Source organism: Quercus suber, unplaced genomic scaffold (assembly GCF_002906115.3).
Source record: "Quercus suber isolate HL8 unplaced genomic scaffold, Cork oak 2.0 scaffold_226, whole genome shotgun sequence".
Taxonomy (NCBI): domain Eukaryota; kingdom Viridiplantae; phylum Streptophyta; class Magnoliopsida; order Fagales; family Fagaceae; genus Quercus; species Quercus suber.
Window position 1 is genome coordinate 256,968 of NW_027069684.1, and position 18,163 is coordinate 275,130.

The window sequence follows — 18,163 nt, forward strand, 5'->3', positions numbered from 1 at the left end:
AGGGAAATGACATGATCCTGAAGCAACCAGGCACTGAACCGACTTCAAAGGACAAAAAGGAAAAATCGGTAGTACCCCCAGGGGCCTGAAGCTGTGCTATAAAAAGGGGGGAAAGGAAAGGGAAAGGAAAAGGATAGGGCATTCGATTCTGGATGCTTAGATCATTCGTCAAGCATTCAAAGTCATTTCCCAAAAGTTTCAAAAGATTGAGAAGAGACTCTGTAAAACTAAAGGGAAAACAGAGGAATCTGTTCCCGGTATCCCAGAGGCAGCCACTACAGTACACGCTCGGATTCAACGAATTCAAACTTTGCAAGTCTTTGAAGCTTGAATGGCTATCAAAGTCTATAATTTTTGAACTCATTTGAACCTTGCATCATGTCTTAGTGAGCTTTGTAATCACAATTAAAAAGAAACTAATGAAACATACCTCACTAATTAGAGGATCCCTAACGTGTTCTCTGCATTATATTTCATTTATTATGCATTTCCTTTACTGTTAAACGTCATTCAATACGAATATTTTTTTTAGTTGTTTGTAATTGTAGGAAGTTTGTCCTGTGCACCAATCTATTCTTAAAACAGCCCGTTAGCTGCGGAGAATTGATCCCAGTCCACTAAGAACCTCTCACTACGGCCCAGGATCCTTGGGCCATAGTGCTAAAAAAAAAAGCACCCTCACAAACTTTCACAACAAATTTTAAGTGGCATGTTGGTTATTTTTGGTAGTTTGGAGGGGTGTGCAGCCATCCCGCTAACTCGTCAAAACCGACCCGATTCAATCCAACCCGCTAGGTTTGGTAAGTTTTTAGGAGTTGGTGAGTTACGTTGTGAAATTTATTTTATAATGAGTTGGGTTGGATTCAAATCATAAGATTCACAAATTCACCTAACCCAACCCGACTCACCTATATTAACATATATTTAAATTTAAAAAATATATTTAATATATAGTATACGATTTTTTATTTGCTTTTTTACCCCTCTTCCTACATAAAACACAAACTCTAAGTTCTCATCATTTCAATCTCCTTCTTATCTCACGTGTTGGCTTGAACTTTGAAGCACTATTAAAATTTCAAATAGTTTATGCCTTTGTGGTGGTCTTCTTTCAATGTTCAATCTAATAATAATAATAATAATAATAGTAATTAAAAAAAAATTCCAACCCATGTGGATTGGGTTGAATATTTTTTTACTCACCATGGTGGGTTTGGTTGAAAAAAATTGTCAACCTGACCCAACCTAACTCATGCACATTCTTATTTTTAATTTTTTAATAGTGTTCAAATTAGTACTAATAGCAACTTATCACTTAATATTTATTATAAAAATATTATGAACATAGTATTTTCCTAACTTTTATCATTCATCGTCACTCCAAAAAACTTCTAGGAAACCCCTTTATTTTGTCAGAAAGATAGTTGTTAAGGCAGCTGTTTAGGTTTTTAAGACGACAGTATCGTCTTTACAAGTAATTCTGGTAGCGACTTTCACGGACCAAAAACATTTATTACAACGGCAATGCTTCGTTATGGAAAGACTTTCTTGCGAGACTGGACCCCAAAACACTGTTCTCAAAAGTTTCAGCATGATCAGCGGTAGAGATCTTTCAGAGAGAAAAATGTAACAGTACGCAAAAGCACACTTTAATATTCCAAAGTTAAGACCTTCAAAACTCGCCGTCAACTTCAACTTCTAGACAAGTCTCTATTCGTTTTGCACAGAGAGACCGACACAGTCAAAGAAAGCAACAGAGAGAGAGAAAAAGATGGGTGCAACTCAAGCTTTGAAGAGAATCCCACGTATCAAGTTTCCTCATAGGCATCCCAAATCCTCTGGAGGTCTGTTTTTCTCTCTCTCTCTCTTTCTTTTTTGAAAGATATATATGGAAACTTTTGAACTTTGCTAATTCTTTGATCAATACTTGTGTTTTTGTTTTATGTTATTGAACTATTGTCTTTGTTTGATTGATGGGTCTTGTTGATTTATTGATTTTTGATGATGTGTTTAGTTTGAATACTGAGATTGTTGGCTCAGATCTTCTGTGAGAGACTTTAGTTCCATCCTGTGCAGCAACACACTAAATTTAACTTTTTTAGCATTCTTTGATGTCTATATTTATGAAATTATTGTCTGTATAGTCATAATTAATCCACTATTAAGTTTCTTTTATGTCTTTTGGAGGCTATTGGGTATTATGGATTAATGTAATGTCAAATTATGGGAATTCATCTTTGTAATTCGTGGAAGAGAGTGAAGCACTTTTTTTTTTCCACATATATATTCTTTTTGGACAATGTGATGCTTATATGTTAAGTTGGGGCCATTGCTAGTTTGTGCTGACCTAAATATATTAGTATCGGAGCATGATTAGCCAGATCGAAACACAAATACTCGTTGCAGTTGGGGCAGGTGGGTTTAATTAGTCTTGGCAGTTTCTAATGAGAAATAGGAATGATTTGTTTGCCACTCCACAATGTAGCACTAACACTGCAGTCATTACTTGTGGTGACCATTGTTTGGATTTTTAGCTAAGTGTTTGTTTGTTTATTACGGGATGTTGGTCAGTACCCCTGCTTTTAAAAGCATCGATTTTTTCTTGGTACAAGTTATTTTGTTATTAAAACCTCACTTTAGAAGTGAGCCAAATAAGTCCTGAAATTTAAGTTGTGCAAACTGAATGGACAGTTTAGTGAAATCACAAGGATTTGATCCATGTGTGTGTGTCCGTGTTTTATCAGCTACAATGAATTGGTGGGGAATTTCCATTCTTCTTCCCCAGCTCATCTGGTGTTTAGATATGCATTTGGAGATTTTACAAGCAAGCTTTAGATTCGATTTGTTTCTTTGTGTGTATGTGTGTTTATGTGTATGGTTTGTATACCCATTAGCCATATTGCTCAATTATCTCAATTCCCCTGCTCCTTCTGAACCGTCATTCGGTACTTTTGCCATCTTGTAATAATGTATGAACTTTTATTTCGATGTAAATTATGCTTCTTTCCTTTGATGCTTGATGCTAAATGAGAATTATATAGCTATCTTCTGATACAAAAGGGTGCCTCAACAAGTGTTATTTACCTGATAGCCTTACCAGACACCATTCTGTATATATTACACATAATTTAGTTAATAGTATTCTATAGCTATCTTTCAACACCATTCTGTAGCTATCTTTCCATTCAAAAGGGTGCTTCAACAAGTGTCATTTACCTGATAACCTTACCAAGCACCATTATGTATATATTACGCATAATTTAGTTAATAGTATGACTTGAAGTTTGTGAAAATCCCGTCATGTAACATTCTCCGTGAGTTTTTATTTTTGCCACTACTAAATAATAAGGAAATCACTTGCAGATTCTGCATCACAGGTTCAAGCAACTACTACAGCTGGTGCTGCTGACCTAACTTTCTTCTTTACTTCAAAGGCCTCAACAACTGTGGGAGGGAAAGCTTCTCTTCAGCCAAAACGAACACCAATGACCAATGAGGAGATGGAGGCTATAATGGTATGTATAAATCTCCATGATAGGTTGTTGCAGGGATTTTATGTTTACTGATTTGTTTCTCGCTCTTCTTATGCAATGAACTATGCTACCTTCGTCCAGTCTAATGGTCTGGTGACTAAAGTGTAGGGAGTGATTGAGCTGGAAAAAAATTTTCATTAGAATTTAACGAGACAGGCAGACAGCTAGTTGTGTTAACTTGAAGTTAATGATTTCAACTCCCCCCCCCCCCAAAAAAAAAAAAAAAAAAAAAACCCTCACTCTTACATCTTTACTACATGTGGAGCAATGTTGTGTTCTACTCATCTGGTTAACTAAGTTCTTAGAGATGTGTGATTTTTTTTTTTTTTTGGTTGTAAAAAGGAATGACTCAATAATCCAATATTTGATGTTTAGGATTGCGTGTTGGGAATTTTGTTTGTAATCCATATTAGTGTGTACCTAAATTTGGAGTCTACTGGACAGATCAACCTTTCTCTGCACAAAATCATTAAACCATGATTATGATGATACAAACTGTTGAGATTTAAGTTTCTTATCTCTTGTCTCTCTTTTTTCTTACTACTTATAAGTTTTTGTCTCTTTTATTCAGTTGTTACATACTAGTTTGTTTTGACAATATTTTGGCAGTTGGGTGGCTGCTTTTGATCTCATACTGGAGCTTCTGAGAAGGGATGGCAAGGCATCGGACATTTTCTTAACCATTCTTTAGTTTTTGAAATACTCAAAAGTTCACTTTCTACAAACATTGTTGTATTGTAATGGTTTGAATGGAACAATTTCTTAATGATAATTACAAAGGCAGAGAATACATAAACGGCTACGAATATGAAAGACATACTTGAGATACTCTCTTTGGTTTTATTTTATTGACATTGATAATGAAAGAAAGTGTTTAAACATGAACTTCTGCCGCCTAAGTTGTCATAAAAACTAAACATATGGCATATAAGTCAACATGCATTCAACAGATAATGAAAAGAGTCATTTGGAATCTTCTTTCTCAAGCAGAGGTTCAAGGATGCAAGACTTTGGGTTCTTCATCGGAGGGCCCTTCTCCCTGCGTTCCAGCTCATCCAATTGAAAGGTAATCAATCTGTCCCAGTTTCCTCCCTCAAAAAGAACCCCAGCCTTTCCATCTGTGATTCTCTGAACAATGCCACAGTACATATGATATGGGTTATTTGGGTTCTTAACAATGGCAATCATACCAGGCATCAATAGTGGCAATTCTGGCGGTTTTGGTTTCCTTGATCCAATAATTTCTCCCAAGTTTCCTGAATCTGTAACTGTTGTTTTCTTTGGAGGTGGGTTCTTCTCAATGAATGTTTGCAAACCCTTTTCACCACCAGGAAATCCACCAGTTAGTCCCATCAGCTCCTTTTCAAAAGCATTTTCTGAAACAGTGTCAATTGTTGATAGTGCAAAACTATCTGATTTTTCTTGCTTTGTGTCAGCTGCTGCTGATTTTTGTTCTTCAATGTTTCTGTTTAGCTCCTTCTGTAGACCTTCTTCCCCATTCAAGAGTCCTCTGCCTCCCATGATTTCAGATAGGTCAAATTTTGCACATGTTATAGAGTGTTGGGTTGGTGGCTTGTTATGAATTAGAAAAGACTGTTTTTGAAGTTGCTGGGAGAGGTGGTTTCTCCCAAGGAAATGGGATTTCAGAGGAGAGCCTGTGGTGCTTGGGAAAATGATGAAAGAAGCCATGTATCTACTGTGGCAGGTCTATCAAAGGAAAGAAGTACTTAAGCCTCCGCTTTTAATCCTGACCACATAGGAGCTTTTGTTGGATATTCTCATATTCCACTCTATCTTCATCAATTATCTTCTTTCCTTCACTTCTTTTGTCACTTTTCTTCATTTGTGATGTTCTAGGCCACTTCAACCACTTCTTCAAAAATCGGTATGGTCCCACGGGACTCTATATCATTAGCAATGGACTAACCATCTCTCATTTAGTTTGAATTATTAAACAACCGACAATCATACACTTATCCACTAGTTATTTATAAACAAACAATAATCTTAATTTAAATAATAAGACTTCATTATAAATATCAGTAAAGTGTCATATTTTGGTCAACTTTTGTGCTGTTTTTTCGACCAATAAGTAATGGCAGCCGCATGGCATTATAGAATGGGTGAGATTTGAGTTCAGTATCTGATTGCACTGGACCTCCTGTTGAAATAATCACGTGTCACCCAATGTACCCTCACAATATAATGTAATTGGTCTTGGGAAAAATATTTTTCACTAGAATCCTTTATTGGTCTTGGGAGTTAATTGCCCCTGGCCCCGTAAAAGAAAAGAGGGAGCTTAAAGTGCTTAAAATTTAATTTTTGTTCTCTTTTTCCTTGGATTTCCTTTATACCATAGCTAATGACTTATTATCTTCTTTTAAAAAAATTTCTGAATTCATTAAAAATAGAAATAATTCATATTTTATTTCAAATGCTGTATCTCTTCGTGCTTTGAATTATAATAGATTCAAGTCCAAACCAATTAGATCAACCTAAAGATATGCAGATTAAATGACAAAACCATATTAACAACACCACTTGTCTCCGCCACACACAAATCAAATTTAAAATGCAAGTTAAGAATATAAAAAGAGAAAAAACACTATCATCAACCAAATTTACACCAACACGTTGGTTGGCCTAGTGGTAATGGTTTGGGCCAACATGCCTCATGGCATGGATTTGAGTTCCCCAATTAGCAACGTGTTGCGGCTTCTTATTCCCCACCTGGGGGTTGTTTATTAGCAATTGTGGTATAGGGTCTTAGTGTTGGATATATTTCTACAATTTACTTTTGTGATAAAGCAAAAGAAACAATACACAGATCTAAGAACAAGCAATAACACAAATAGATGTAAAAGGCAAAAGCAATAAACAAATACTGAATATATTTAAGAATAAATCTACAAATAATTAAAAATTCACAGATCAAATGCGTGAAGGATGAATGATTCAGATCAAGTCTTATGTTTGACACAATCTCCTTAAAGCAGATTTCGCCCCTCACACAATCACTGTGGTGCTTTGAGACTCACGGATGTCTGCCTCCCAAGATAAAATGATCTACAACACGAAAACGAAGCATACAAGATCGTGCTCTGCGAACTACTCAATGTCTCTTTCTCTCTCTTTGACACAAAATGAATGTACAAAAATATTCTCTATGAGAGTTTTTTGAAAAAAAAAATAGTTTTTTATGAATGAGGGACTATCGAAAATTATATGTTACTGAACAAGCACTCTATTTCAGTAATAACTGTTGTGCACAAACTTAAAAATTAAAATAATAAAATATTATTATTTGGACAAGTAGGCCTAGTCCACATATGCTAAAAGCCCAATCCAATGTCCAACCCATGAGTATATAAACTTATATATTATCTCTTTCTTTTCTTATGTGGAACTCAGGATTTTTATCACTTTTAATAATATCTTCAAGTGAACATAGAAAATATCAATTTCTTATTCACACCATGCTATTTTTCTAACAATCCTCCACATGAATAGAAATTGATAAACACAAAGTAAATGATAATGTAGACACAAAGAGAGTAAAATAAAAGTTACTGTATCGGGAGAAGTAGCTTGTGGCTTTGAACTTTCCTTTGTGAAAGACTATCGGATATAATAGCTAACCAATAAACACGATATTTTTGAACTGTCAGCCATTTGTGTATACCAAGACAATAGAATTCACACAGCTCCTTTTCAAACATATTTCGTTCTTATAGTTGTGTTCATTTCGGCCCTGAACATATCCTGATAAATTCATGAAGTACTTTAGAGAATTCAGCCTTAGAAATTCTCATGAAAGCAGCCCACTTCACACTCATATAGATGATTCTTATTAAGAGTATCATGCTATACCCCATTGAATTCCAAGATATAAGAATCATTAAATGCAAAGCTTACCTTGAACATCGCTTACAGGCATCACTATTTCATCATTGGAATGGGTGGGAGATGTAATCTCCATAGTGATAAGAACTAGTCTCCACAATTTTGTTGTCCTTTTGAAAACCTAGATCTTGGGATCTCCGGTCAACTAGGTGGGGTTACCGTCATGGAAACTTTAGGTCATAGGCTTTAACCCAATTCCCCTTGATGAGCAGTTTACTTGCTCTCCACTCAAAAAATTGATTACGAATCCGTTTTATAATCTGGAAATACTTTCATTTGAGAGCAACTGCCTCATAGTATTATGTATCCAACAAATATGTTGAGACCTACCATAACTCTGTGCCCTACCAATATATACAAATAGGAGGCACGAGTATCCAACAATGCATGTCTGTTTAGATTTATTGACTTCCCAAAAAATACATATGCTCTTTGCATAAGGTGTTCTCACTAGACTATCGTCACATTTCTCATGTGATTGAGACAAGACAAGTCCATTAAATGTATTAGAAATTTTCATTTGTTGTATCACATCTACAACACTTACATGAGCATATCCCATCTAAACTCATTTGACATCATCTCATTGTCAAAATTTTCATGTCATTGGATTGAAACTTGCTTCAATCTATACAAAGATTTAACAAGTTTAAGCACTTTGTTTCCTTGTACAAGAACCATAAACCCCTTTGGTTTATTGTGTATCAAGAAAACTCACATCATCCTTTTATTTGTAGCCTTCTACAAGAAGTCTCGCATTGTAATAGTCAATAATTCCATCAACTCTCAAATTCCCAAGTGGTAGATCTACCAACTACTATGCGTAGATTTCTAAGATGGATTTATTGTACTATTGACAATTTCTTTTCCAAGAAGGCACTTTAGTATATTGTTCTTTGAAACTTTAATTAATCTTCTAATATATAAATTAGAAAATCTGAATCAAACGAATATGACGTTTGTCCTTTTATTACGCTTAGGCTCAACCTCTCTTCCATCAACTCTTGATCACGAGAGATACTAAATATAGACTCAAACTTTCTTTTAAGAAAGTTTAACACTTGAAATATATTCTCAATAACTTTCATGCATATAAGAATAATAGATTCATAAATTAGAAAGCACTATGCACTACTGTTATGACTATAACTAATGAACACACAATTAATGGTTCTTTATCATTTAGGAATAGGAACTACAAACTTCATCAAACACCCCCACATTTAAAGAATTTATAGAACGCCGATCACTCTTTCCATATTTCACAAGGTGTCCTAGTGGTTTTCTTTATAAGGCATCTCAATAAACCAGTAATTTGTGGAAATAATAGCTTCCCCCCTTAAGTTCTACGATAATCAAGAACTTATTGCATTCATTGAGTTATTTCTCAACTTCATTCTTATAATGAATGAATATCTCTAATGCTTCATCCTTGCTTACTTAATAAGCACTCATAACAAACTCTTGTGCATTCCAAAACATTAGACAACTTAAGCATATCAACTAAGGCATGTAACATATATTTTATCCAAAAAAAATATTTCAAAACATGTATTGGGATTAAACATATTAATATCCAATCAAGCTCACACATGCCCAAAAAAAAAAATATATATATATATATACATACATACATATATATACATGTATGTAATTAAACAAGGCTATATGTGCTCAAATACAACAATCATGTGTCCTTCATATCAATACAAACAATTGAGCCTTAAATGCATATAAGAATAATAGATTCATAAATTAGAAAGCACTATGCACTACTGTTATGACTATAACTAATGAACACACAATTAATGGTTCTTTATCATTTAGGAATAGGAACTACAAACTTCATCAAACACCCCCACATTTAAAGAATTTATAGAACGCCGATCACTCTTTCCATATTTCACAAGGTGTCCTAGTGGTTTTCTTTATAAGGCATCTCAATAAACCAGTAATTTGTGGAAATAATAGCTTCCCCCCTTAAGTTCTACGATAATCAAGAACTTATTGCATTCATTGAGTTATTTCTCAACTTCATTCTTATAATGAATGAATATCTCTAATGCTTCATCCTTGCTTACTTAATAAGCACTCATAACAAACTCTTGTGCATTCCAAAACATTAGACAACTTAAGCATATCAACTAAGGCATGTAACATATATTTTATCCAAAAAAAATATTTCAAAACATGTATTGGGATTAAACATATTAATATCCAATCAAGCTCACACATGCCCAAAAAAAAAAAAATATATATATATATATACATACATACATATATATACATGTATGTAATTAAACAAGGCTATATGTGCTCAAATACAACAATCATGTGTCCTTCATATCAATACAAACAATTGAGCCTTAAACTTTATAAATAAATAACACCTTTGACCAAGGGGTGAACTGTACACTCTCTAACTTAGAGTGAAATCCCATAATTACAGCCCAACTAGTATGCAATTGGTCTCATTCTTGGACTTATATCCACACATTTGAAATTATTAATAATAGTTCTCATAATACTATTTTAATTATCAAATAGAGGATCACTTGATGAATTAGTAAAGGCTAACCAAAAACTAAAAAATAGCAGCCACGCCCAAAATTGAATGCATTTAAATGGATTAAAATTTTTTTGCCTCCATCAAAATTTCCAATTTCCTTTATTCATCTAGCCCATACACCATTGCACATAAAAAGGCCAAGAACATCCTTTTGAATAAGCATGGTGGTCATCGTTATAAAGTTTAAGGTTAGATATCAATATAAATGATTCATCTAACAAATAATCATTAAAATATCTCGTAAGCAAAGGCCAAATAAAAATAAGCATGTCATCATTTATATATACCAATATATATGACAATCTGAAACAGTTTCAAAAAAAAAAAAAAATTGTATCTCTCAATCAAACTGTCAAATGCCAAAAATTGATCAAATATCATTATCCTCCAAGATTTTACAGCACAGTATCTATATCTCCAACCAAGATAATCTTTATTGATACATTTACAAACACAAGCAGTATTTAACATCTTAAGAATTACTAGCCAAGTTTAAGAAATAATTACAAATATATTCTTTCAATTGTTACGGGGCAAAATAGAAAGTAAAGCTAACTGCAGAAACAAAGTAGGCACAATGCGAACAGTGAACACAATAAACAAAAGAATCTAAAAACCCGGCCAAGCAATAAACCGTAAGAGACAGAATAAGCCTAACATTATATAATATAATCAAAATCACCAACACTGTCAAGCACGAAATCAGCTTTATCAAATTCTTAGAAAATATCTAAGACACAGTGCAGGCACAATACGTACCGCGATTGAACAAATGAAACCAAACCCCAGCCAAACAATGATTCAAGTAAGACAAATATCCTAATATTATATAATAAAATTAAAGAAGATGGATAGCCTTGAAAACTCAAAATTACCAGCACAGTCAAACACGTAAACCTTTGAAGATCATAAATTAATTTATAATATAAACAAGTGGATATTTATGCTAAGCGGTAACCACAACCCAGGTTTTTCCAAGTTTTGATCAGCCGTATAAACAACTGCGATTTAGTGTTTTCTAATAGTCACAAAATTCCTTTCCCCGTGAATCACAAAAATAAATTAAAATATAGAAAATCTGCTTTAAGATGGTTGAATATATTTCAACAATTTCCTTTTGTGATAAAACAAAAGAAACAATACACATATCTAAGTCAAACACGTAAACCTTTGAAGATCATAATAAATTAGTTTATAATATAAACAAGTGGATATTTATGCTCAGCGGTAAACACAACCCAGGTTTTTCCAAGTTTTGCGCAGCGTATAAAGAACTGCGATTTAGTGTTTTCTAATAGTCACAAAATTCCTTTCACCGTGAATCATAAAAATAAATTAAAATATAGAAAATATGTGTTAAGATTGTTGGATATATTTCAACAATTTAATTTTGTGATAAAATAAAAGATACAATACACAGACTTATGAACAAACAATAACACAAATAGATGTGAAAGGCAAAAACAATAAACAAATAATGAATATATTTAAGAAGAAATCTGCAAATAATTAAAAACTCACCAACCAAATGGGTGAAGGATGAATTATTCAGATCAAGTCTTGTGTTTGACACAATTTCCTTAAAGCAAATTTCACCTCTTATATAATCATTATAGTGTTTTGAGACTTACGGACGTTTGCCCCCTAGGATAAAATGATCTACAACATGAAAACGAAGCACATAAGGTCGTGCTCTGCGAACTACTCAATGTCTCTTTCTTTCTTATTGACACAAAATGAATGCACAAAAATATTCTCTCTAGGGGAGTTTTCTTGAAAAAAAAAGTTTTTTTTTTTTTTAAATGAAGGACTATGGAAAAAAAAAGTTTTTTATTTTTTATTTATAAATGAAGGACTATGGAAAATTATACGTTACTAAACAATGTGCACTGTTTTAGTAATAACTGATGTGCATAGATTAACTAACTCAAAAATTAAAATAATAAAATATTATTATTTGGACAAATAAGCCCAGTCCACATATGCCAAAAGCTCAACCCAATGTCTAATTCATGAGCATATAAACTCATATATTATATCTTTCCTTTCCTATGTGGGACTCAGAATTTTTACCACTTTTAATAACATCTTCAAGTGAACATAGAAAATATCAATTTCTTATTCACACCATGCTATTTTTCCAACACTTAGATTGAGAGTGATTATGGTGCTACTATGATTATGTCCAAATAGGAAAGTTACACTGATCACCCCCTTTATGGTTGATTTTATATGGTTGATTTTAGATGTCTCATTGAATTGAAAATCAATCAATCTCTAGCACTGTGGAAATTTTTTTTTTTTTTTTACTACATTAGTAAAAAACCAACGTGATATATATATATATATATCATATATTATATAATAAAAGTTGGGCTTAAAAGTTGTGGTTGCACCAAGTGGTTACATCATATTGTAAATTTTTTTTAGATTTTTAGATTTTAAAAAAATATATAATTTTTTTTTCTCCTATAATTTTTAAGTTGATAAATATCTTAATTTAATTACAATTCAAATTCTTCGTTTGATCCATTATTTAATTACTATACTACACTTAAAAGAAAACATATATATATATATATATATATATATATATATAATATATATATATATAAATATAATATAAAATATAAAGTAGCAACGTGTATTATAAAAAAAAGCAGCAACGTAGTGTAATCTAATCCTTCTCAAATTCTTCATCTAATCCATCTAAGTCGTGGTTGCGCAAGTGACTGCACCATATTGCATATATTTTTTTTAGATTTTTAAAAAATATATATAATTTTTTCTCCTATAATTTTTAAGTTGATAAATATCTTAATTAATTACAATTCAAATTCTTCATCTGATCCTTATTCAATTACTATACTATACTTAAAAGAAAACTGTGGGGACTCAAGTTGGATTGGACCCAGAGTATGAATGGGTTTTCAGCCCAACAAGCCCAAAAATAAATTTGTAGAGAATGAATTGAAGGTTTAGGCGCTGACCGTCGTTCACCAAGCATGAACCCTCCCCTTTTATAAAAGAAATACTTAGAACTATTTACAATTGGGGGGTGCTCCTCGGCCCATGGCCGAGGAGCTCATTTTATTCTTTCTTTTCCTCCCCCTCCTTTCTTACTTTACTCGCTCCTCTTATATAGTTTTCATTATCCTATCTCGTTCCTCCATCTGTTGATCATCCATCCACCTTTCTTCTGACCGTCCGTCCCATCAGAGGCCTTATCAGCACTCAAGTGGTTCTCTCTGATCAACGTTGCCCTGCTAAGGGGTTATATCCCCATTAATGCGGCAGAGGGGTTAGGTGAATGCATTAAGTGTGAGGGTGACAGATTGCTCTGGGCCTGGCCTTTCCCAAGATTATCCTAAGTATGCCGAGGACGAAGAGGTCCTCGGCATGGATCCTGAAAAAGAGGCTTTCCCTAATTCAGCCTCGGATGGTCATTCCTCCTCGGCGTGGGCCTTGGGCCTACTACACGATGGGCTGAGGCTATCAGGCCCACGGGCCCCACAATAGCCCCTCAAAACCCTGCTGCACGTTCCCTCGGACGGGGAGGAGGGTTTTGGTACCTGCAGGCCCTCTAGACGAATCGCCCCACTTCGGTTCGTGCTAATGCTTGCGGCTTTTCGACTGCCCGATGTACGTTTTGGCGTCTCAAGACTCAGTATGTGCCCACATTAAATTTTGGCGGCACCACGTTTCCCACTTTTAACGGTGTGATGGTAATTGTTCGGTGGGGATCTCCTGCTTTTATGGGCAGGTGGTTACATTTGGGGAACCTAAGGAGGAGTATAAGTACCTGTTTGAACCGCCTGGTTTCCTCATTTTCGCGCTTATAACCATTGATGCGTATGATTTAAATCTGGTTCAACTTGCACACTACCTGAAGAGAATCGTCATATTTCTGTAAGTCTTCTTCTTCCGGTGACCCCAAATTTTCCTTGATTCTATTCTTTCTTTTCTTCTTCTGGAATCTTTAGTCGTCCTTGGGGGATGGGTAAGTTTAAGAAGTTGGTTAAGTCCGACGAGATGATGAGCAAATTCATTGTTGACTATGGGATACCCAACGATGTGAGTTTGAAATACTGTGAAGAAGGGGAGTGGTACATTAAGAGGAGAAAGGGTGAAGTCGTGATCCCGATAGTCGCTTTTGTAGAGAGAGGGATGAGAATCCCTATGAGGCCAGTGACTCTTAATTACCTTAGGCATTTCCGCCTGGCTCCTACCCAGTGCGCCATGAATGTATTTAGGATATTAGGGTGTGTAGATACCTTGAATGAGAAAATGGGACTGAGACTGACTCACCACGATGTGAACTGGTGCTACAACCTTCATCACCTGAGGGGTAAGACGTACTATATGAAGACGAGGGACGATAGGGTCTGACTCATCCAGTGTCTTCCTGATTCCAATAAAGGGTTGACTCAAGATTTCCTCATAGTGTCGGGGGAGTGGCACGACGGTTTTCATTGGCCAACAGTAGAGGGGGAGCCAGGTAGGGTATCCGAAGTAGGAGATAATCTAGGTTTTAGTATTTTTATTTTTATAACTGTATATCCGCTTTGGTTGATTAACCACAGGAGTTTCACTTTTCTTTTCGCAGATCCGCACGCCTTTGCACGTCATTTCCACCTGGTTAACAAAGCGGATTTGGAAACCGTTCTTAGGTCATACTTTTCCTGAACAGAACTGATAACCAGGTCAGAGCTGCTNTTGATGCCTCATCTGACCTTAGGATGGAGGACAGGGTATATTACCCTATTGCAATTCGCGAGACTGCCCCTGCTGCTCCCAAAGAGGGGTCCGCATTACCAGCGACTGAGAGCCGCAATAAGACCGCTGAGGATATATCTTCAGCTGACCAACCCCCCGAGGAGGTTGAACCCCAGAGAACATTGGGGGGAGTTAGAACCGAGGGTCAGGAAATACCACAAGGCGTGGCGAGGCCTCCTGCGGACCCTTCGAGACAAAGCCCTTAGGCCTTGGTTTAAGCCTTTTAATCTGCTTGTCGATTTAATTTGCCTACTGAGTTTGGGAGAGTGGTGTATGACATAGGACAATTCTGTTTATTTTCTCTTTTATTTCATTTTATTTCTTACTTCGGTGGCGTTGTAAGGAGACTGTATATTTTCTGTTTGAACTGAATGCTCAATACTTTGCTTCCAACTATGAATATTTTCTTTTACTTGCTTTACTCTATTATTCTGCTCAATATTTGTATTCTATTCTGGAGTTAGTCTCATGAGATCACCTGCTATCCTTCAAATATAAATCTAAGGACCGTATTATAACTTGGATCTAGGTAACACTCTGGTTTTTCTACAGATAGTTATTTTCTCCATAGGTTCAAGTCCTTGGACCATGCAATACCTTGGTTCTGTCTACCACTTCTATTTTTCTGTAAGTATCTAGTTTCCCTATAGGTTTGAGTCCGAGGACCATGCAATACCTTGGTTCTGTCTAGTACCCAGGTATAAAGGTGTGAATAGTTTTACCATAGGCTTGGGTCGGAGGACCATGCAATACCTTGGTTCTGTCTACCACTTCTATTTTTCTGTAAGTAGGGGTTTGTCCTTGGACCGCTTTACTGGAGATGATTCCTCCTTGGGTCGGATTATGATCTTTACACGTGGCATTGATCTCGCCTCCAGCTCGAGCCCCCATCCTTTTCATTTATGAAGCGTCCTTTGTCCGTTTGTGTTCCGCGCTTAACGCTTCGGTGCGCGAGACGCGCCTTCATTAATGTCCTCGTGAATTAACACGAGTCCAACGATCTACGACCCCCTTGGAATTTGGTAGCTTCATTATTAGTCCTACTGATAACTCTCTTTTCGAATTCTGCATGAATTAATTCTCACCAACCCTCATCCCCTATATAAGGTGGGGGATGGTTTCTCCACATTCCATGAACCTCCCAACACAAACAGAAAGAACATACCCTTTCAGCTCTCCAAGCCCCTTTGACAACCCCGCCAGAATTGTGACTGGAGTTGGCAAATATAAGGCGGCTTTGGGCGGGTGTGAGGACATCCATGCCAAGAACCATTGTGGCCGCAGCCCCCACTGGGCTTCCGGTGCAGCAGAATTTAGGCGTAACCCGATGGCGCCATACAAGGTGGCCCGGAGGGATGTCGTTGAAGTACCTAACATCTCTCCTCGGAGCGCACCCCCGACGAAGGAGGCGTGCGAATTCATGTCATGGCTGGTGCTCGAGTGTTGCCGTCTCCAACGGCCAACGCTCGTGAGGAGTGGAGAGAATCAAGGGAACATCACGGGGAGGGTGTCTCGGAGCCCCTGCATCTACTCCTCTCTTTGTTCAAGCTCCGCCGCTCCGAGAAAGGAGTTGTTGGTGGCCTTGAAACAAGCTGGCCCTCCCCCTTCCCTGCTTTTATTGTCAAGTTCTCCCATTCTCTTGATGCCAATAAAAGCATGGGTTGACACTTCCTCTAGCTAGTTTTTTAGGGCGGGTCCACCTGGGCCTCTGATTGTAGAACTAGCTGGTAGGATTAGCTTGTAAATTTGTTTGTAAAACACGCCTGCCTGAGCCTCTGATTGTAATTTGTACTGTTTCTATTTATGAAATAATATCAATATTTCTCTTTTCGCTGTCAAATCTTCTATTTTTTTTTTTTACTTCGCCAACCTACTGTAAAACGACCACTTAGAACAATCGCCTGGTGCGCCGGCCAGCGCACTAATCCTCCCCACAGACGGCGCCAATTGTGGGGACTCAAGTTGGATTGGACCCAGAGTATGAATGGGTTTTCAGCCAACAAGCCCAAACAATAAATTTGTAGAGAATGGATTGAAGGTTTAGGCGCTGACCGTCGTTCACCAAGCATGAACCCTCCCCTTTTATAAAAAAATACTTAGAACTATTTACAATTGGGGGGTGCTCCTCGGCCCATGGCCGAGGAGCTCATTTTATTCTTTCTTTCCCCCCCCCTCCTTTCTTACTTTACTCGCTCCTCTTATATAGTTTTCATTATCCTATCTCGTTCCTCCATCTGTTGATCATCCATCCACCTTTCTTCTGACCGTCCGTCCCATCAGAGGCCTTATCAGCACTCAAGTGGTTCCTCTGATCAACGTTGCCCTGCTAAGGGGTTATATCCCCATTAATGCGGCCAGAGGGGTTAGGTGAATGCATTAAGTGTGAGGGTGACAGTTGCTCTGGGCCTGGCCTTTCCCAAGATTATCCTTAGTATGCGAGGACGAAGAGGTCCTCGGCATGGATCCTGAAAAAGAGGCTTTCTCTAATTCAGCCTCAGATGGTCATTCCTCCTCGGCGTGGGCCTTGGGCCTACTACACGATGGGCTGAGGCTATCAGGCCCACGGGCCACACAAAAACATTTATATATAAATAAATAAATAAAGAAAAAAGAAAAGAAAAGAAGTAGCAACGTATATTATAAAAAAAAGTATAAAAAAAAAAGCAGCAACATAGTGTAATCTAATCCTTTTCAAATTCTTCATCTAATCCATCTAAACCCATGGTTGCGCCAAGTAGTTGCACCATATTGCATAATTTTTTTTTAGATTTTTAGATTTTTTTAAAATATATAATTTTTCTTCTCCTATAATTTTTAAGTCGATAAATATCTTAATTTAATTACAATTCAAATTCTTCATTTGATCCATCTAATCCTTATTTAATTACTATACTACACGTAAAAGAAAAAATTTATATACATAAAAAAGGTAACAACGTGTATTATTTAAAAAAGAAAAAAAAAAGCAATGTGTATTATAAATAATAATAATAAAAAAGCAGCAATGTAATGTAATTTAATCCTTCTCTTCATCTAATTCATCTAAGTCATGGTTGCGCCAAGTGGTTGCACCATATTGCAATTTTTTTTTTTTTTTAGATTTTTAGATTTTTAAAAATATTTAAAATTTTCTTGTCCTATAATTTCTAAGTTGATAAATATTTTAATTTAATTACAATTCAATTTTTTTTTCCTGATCCATCAAATCCTTATTTAATTACAATACTACACATAAAAGAAAAAAAAAAAAATATATATATATATATATATATGTAAGGTAGGAATTTGTTCCCCCACATCTGATTGTATCCTACCGCGGTGCCTGGCGCGGTGCGGTTTTGTCCTCGTCCCCGAGTGCAGGCACGAGCAAGCAAGCGCCTAG

General features: G+C 36.0%; 2 protein-coding genes across 2 annotated transcripts; one reads left to right on the forward strand and one right to left on the reverse strand.

Annotated features, from left to right (window-relative positions):
• The first annotated feature begins 1,616 nt into the window (after positions 1 to 1,616).
• LOC136070331 (uncharacterized) lies at positions 1,617 to 4,365 on the forward strand. The gene is made up of 3 exons (XM_065780138.1): positions 1,617 to 1,844; positions 3,364 to 3,515; positions 4,143 to 4,365. The coding sequence occupies exons 1-3, from the start codon at positions 1,772 to 1,774 to the stop codon at positions 4,158 to 4,160; spliced, it is 243 nt and encodes an 80-aa protein (XP_065636210.1). The 5' UTR covers positions 1,617 to 1,771; the 3' UTR covers positions 4,161 to 4,365.
• Position 4,366: 1 nt separating this feature from the next.
• Positions 4,367 to 5,341, reverse strand: LOC136070330 (NAD(P)H-quinone oxidoreductase subunit S, chloroplastic). The gene has a single exon (XM_065780137.1). It carries the CDS (start codon positions 5,220 to 5,222, stop codon positions 4,497 to 4,499), a length of 726 nt encoding a protein of 241 aa, XP_065636209.1. The 5' UTR covers positions 5,223 to 5,341; the 3' UTR covers positions 4,367 to 4,496.
• Positions 5,342 to 18,163: the final 12,822 nt, after the last annotated feature.